Raw genomic sequence first — 5031 nt, 5'->3', positions numbered from 1 at the left:
TCAACCTTGTTTGTCACATAATTTCACCAGGATCCGATTTCTAATCTGCTGACTCTTTACAGAGTACACAATGGGATTCATTAGTGGGGGAACCAGAAGGAAGATATCAGCTATGATGACCGTAATAACTGGCGAAACCCTTTTGGCAAAGCGAGGAAGGGCAGCCAAGGTGACAATAGGCACATAGAAGATGAGCACCGCACAAATGTGGGAGATGCAGGTGTTGAGGACCTTGAGGCGGCCTTTGTGTGAGGCAATGCCCAATACTATTTTCAAGATCAGCATATAAGACACAGAAATGCACACCAACACTAACATAGCTGTTTGAGCCACAAACAGCCCATAGATTACATTGACCCTGTTGTCAGAACAGGCCAGCTTCATGACATCCTGGTGAAGGCAGTAGGAGTGAGATAGAAGGTTTTTCTTACAGAATCTCAGCCTCTTTAGAATAAAGGGGAAAGGGAGGATAAGTGAAATACTTAATGAGGCAAATATAAGGCTGATTTTAATGACTCTGACATTGGTCAAAATGGAGGTGTATTTCAGAGGGTTGTAGATAGCTATGAAGCGGTCCGCAGACATGATAAGAAGAACTGATGACTCCATAGCTGAGAATACATGAATGAAGAACTCTTGGGCAAAGCAGGCATCAGGGGAAATTCCAGTGGCATTGAACAGGAAGATTCTCAGCATGGTTGGAAGCGAGGAAATGGACAGTCCGAGGTCAGAGAAGGCCAGCATGGAGAGGAAATAGTACATAGGCTCATGCAGAGAGGTCTCTGTTTTTATGAGATATAGGATGGTACAGTTCCCCAGGATGGCAATGAGGTACATGAGGCAAATGGGGATGGCGAACCAAATGTGAGCATGTTCCATCCCTGGGATCCCAACGAGGAAGAAGGTAGAGATTTCCACTTCAGAGGTATTAAAGACTGACATTACAAGGCTGTGATAGAATCAGGATATTGTCTCAGAAGAGCCTTCCTGCAATGGCATAAGTAGATTAGCTCAAGTGTGTATGCTTTAATCATCTGGTTGATACAAATCTTGAGATTGCAGCTATTTTCTTACAGTAATTCTTTGAACTAAAACACTCCTGTATAATATGTAAATAAGAGCAATATCAGGAACAATATTAGTAGGATATTAAGAGAAACATGAAATTATATTACTCTGCACAATTAATCACCAATACAATATTTCAAATGCTTTTCTTGGACTTAACATACAGAAAGAAAATAATAAATTTCACAGCTTCTATTTCCTGTAGCATTTTTTTGGATAGTGATGCCATTAAATTTGACAATTATATAGATAAATATAGGATCAAATAAGGGCATCACTTAAAACAATTGCATTTGTAATTATCGAATAGTATTAATTTTTAAGAAACATGATTCTTTCAAAAATGGGGGCTAGAACAGTTGAATAACCACATTCAAGAAAATAGATCCCTATCTCACTCCTTGCACAAAAATTATCTTAAGATGTATTATAGACATAAGTTAAAGAGCTAAAACAACAAAGGGAAATATGGGTTGTAAATTTTTGTTACCAGGAAGGAGTTAGGCAGCAAAAGCACAAACAGAAAAAAAACCATACAAATCGGACTTCATAAAAATTAAACACTTTTGTGATTCAAATGACATCATCACAAAAGTGATGACAGCCGACGGAATGAAACTCTTTGTAAAGCATATATCTGGACTTGTATGAAGAGCACAAGAAGGACTACTACAACTCTAAAATAAGATGAAAAGATCTTAACATCATTAGTCATTAGGAAATTGCAAGTCACACTTAAAATGTCATACAGCTTCATACACGTAGAATAGCTAAAATTTAAAAGAACAACAATTACAATTGTTGATAAGGATGTGGAGAAATTGGAACTCTCCTACATTATTGGTGGGGTTTTAAAATATTTACCAACTTTGGAACCCATTTTGGTAGGTTTTCAAAATTTTAAACATAGAGTTACAATATGACCCAGGAATTCCATTTCTAGGTATGTATCCAACAGTAATGAAAGCATGTATTTACAAAAATACATGTACACAGGTCCAATATTCAATCAAGTGATGAATGGATACACTGTTGTATATTCCTACAATGAACTATAATTTGCTAATAAAAAATAGTGCTGACATATGCTACAATTCAGTTGAACCTTGAAAACATTAGGCTAAGTGAAAGAAACCAGTCACAAGAGATAACATATTGCATTATTCCATATGTATGAAATTTCCAAAATAGGCAAATCTATAGAGATAGAGAGTATATTAATGGTTTTCAGGGACTGAGGAAAGGGATAAATGAGGAGGGACTTCTAGTTGATATAAAATATCTTCTTGCATTGAAAAAATATTATAAGATAGTGCTAACAATTGTGTAACACCATGAATATAGTAAAAAACATTGTATTGTACACTTAAAATATGAACTTTATGGTATGGCAATAATATCTCAATAAAGTTGATATATAATAAAATGAAACTGCATTAAAAAATACTTACCTTTTTATTTATCACTAGACTCCTTATAAGGTTATGATAAACATATCCACAGCAAAATAAAGTTTGAAGTAGATGGACAAAAATGATAGGATAAATTAATAGAGACTATATAGAAATTTCTGAATACAATTAGAGGAGTATAAAAAGCTACAGGCAATTGGTTGAATAGCTTTACATTCAAGTTTGCAAGTTACTCACTTTTGGTATCAAAGGAGGCCCTATGTGAACACAGTTGTTACAAAACGCCTTTGTGCCAAGTGTAAGATTTGTCTTCCTCTAATGTTAGTCTGTTCATTGTCTTCTCTTAACAGATCTTAGAAAGATCTCCGCTGTCAAACACTTTGATCCAAATACAGTACCTGCCTTCTCCTCTGTTAAGGGCTATTCACAGTTCCAGCATCTAGAACACTTTTACTCCCTCATTTACATCCCCTTTTTCTAAATGATGGCTCCATTATTTCCTAAAAACACACACACACACACACACACACACACACACACACACACACACACACACACCAGAAAGCTTCTTGCTTTCTTATTCGGACTCCAAAAGATAACCTAAAATGAAGTGTTCAGTGATCAATGCAAAGCAGTGATTTGTTTGAAGGACATATATTTTTCAAAATAAAAAGTATGAATTATTTTCCTTTAATAAAAAAGAACCTAGGACAGATTTGACATTTTCAATACTACAAAACTTGTACAACATCTGTTGTTTCTGCTTTTTTTACAACACTGTGGGTTTTCTGTTTGTTTTAGTAACTGTTATTTGTTTCTACCCTGTCTTTATAGTAAACACAAATTAATCTCAAATACTTGGTCAAGATTTAACTCAAAATCTAAGTAATGAGTATAAGAGTAACTCAGTGTATGGTGTGTTCTCCTTGATATTTTTGCTTCTTTTCATTCTCTCTCTACTGGCATAGTACTTCATTAGTTAGAAAGGTTGCTTTCTTATCTATCAAGAGAGGAAAATATAAAGCAAAAATATAAACCTAATAAAAAGGATGCCAACTTAGGACAGACTATGGAGAAACTCCTAGTAGACACTATTGTCTTCTCACTGCAAACTCAGTGGTGTTGAATATCTGAACCCCGAAACAATTTATATTGACAAGTAAGGCAATACATTCAACATTCAGAAAGTATGTCACTCAAGAGACAAGTCCAGGTACCTGGCTTTGAATTTCTCCCTGTGCTCAGCCAGTGATTCTGGCTTAGCACTTGGTTGATTGGCATTATTTGGCAAGACTCTAGGCTTCTACCATGTAGTAACAGAATCATTGGACTTTTTAGAGGGTCAGGGTGATGATATTCATTTTTATCACTTGGCAACCACAGTCAGAAAGACACTATTTAGATTTTTTGCTTGAGCTGCTTCAAAGGTAAATGGTAGCTCTGAATATCAGGAAACTTACCAGTAAGTTGTTGGAACCATATGTCAAGAGTGAAGAGAAAGTGCAGGTGGCATGTAGTCACCAGAACTTCAATGCTGTGTCGGCACAACCTTTATTCTGACCTTAGAAATTGAGTCCTGCCCCCTGATGCTCTCCTATTGGTCCAGAAAACTTAAGAGATTTCCAGCTCAGCAGACTCTCTGTAGAGAAAAACAAAACTCCCTGTGGTGAACTCTCAAAGGCACTGGAGACAAGGAGAGTCATCCAACCCCCTGTAAATGGAAAGAATTAATCCTTTGAGGAAAACACCGATTTTGTCTTCTTAACCACTGCTGGGGCTGACCAGCAGAACCTGCACGACAGATGAATAATTACTCTGAGACATGAGACATGATTGCTGTGAAAGAGAGGGCTAATGGACTGCCTGGCTAAAGGAACCATGCAGCCTCAATCACCTGCCTCTTCAGGCTTTGTTGTAACAGCAGTTTGAGATAAAGTTTGTCTTTTAGATACAATCAGTAGGGTAAGAAATCTTGGGAGGACACATGTGTCTGAAGTGTCCTTTAAGCAAGGACACCTAAAGATTAAGCATAAAGATTCTGGTAAACACCTGAGGGTCCACATGTACACAGACTTGTTTGGAAAGTTCAAGGGACAATTAGGGGTGGCCACCTTCGGTCAACTTCCCTAAGTTGGAATTTTGATAAACGGGGCGGGTCGCCTTCAGCCAGCTCCCCTAGGTTGGAATTTCCTCCTTACAAACTTTCCAACCAAGTCTCCTGTGCTCCCCCACATGCTACCTCTGGCAGAATTGTGCTCATGTCATCTATCATGCCATACCAGAGCACCATGTGAATATTAGAGCAGTTTCACAGTGTATGATAGCTACGTCTTTATGCATATGCCTCCTCCACTACATTTTACTCCCTTAAATTTACAGATGTTTTCTTTTACAAGTTGAGAAAGTCTTGAAAATTTAATTTTTATCTAGCATATGCAAGAACAGTGGTTTTCAAGCTGAGGTGCTCATCAGACTTTAGTATGGAGTTTTATAAAAATGCAGTTTTCTAGTCCTACTCCAGATTCACTGAATCTCTTTAACTGATATGTGG

The 5031-nt window shown here is 37.1% G+C and overlaps 1 protein-coding gene across 1 annotated transcript; it reads right to left on the bottom strand.

Annotated features, from left to right (window-relative positions):
• LOC139018423 (olfactory receptor 51A7-like) lies at positions 1-942 on the bottom strand. Its single transcript, XM_070427033.1, has one exon. It carries the CDS (start codon positions 940-942, stop codon positions 1-3), a length of 942 nt encoding a protein of 313 aa, XP_070283134.1.
• Between the last annotated feature and the right edge of the window lie 4089 nt (positions 943-5031).

This window comes from Myotis yumanensis, unplaced genomic scaffold (genome assembly GCF_028538775.1).
Source record: "Myotis yumanensis isolate MYYU_CA2020_CCGP unplaced genomic scaffold, mMyoYum1.0.hap1 SCAF_10, whole genome shotgun sequence".
Lineage (NCBI taxonomy): Eukaryota > Metazoa > Chordata > Mammalia > Chiroptera > Vespertilionidae > Myotis > Myotis yumanensis.
This window is presented reverse-complemented; position numbering and strand designations above follow the sequence as displayed.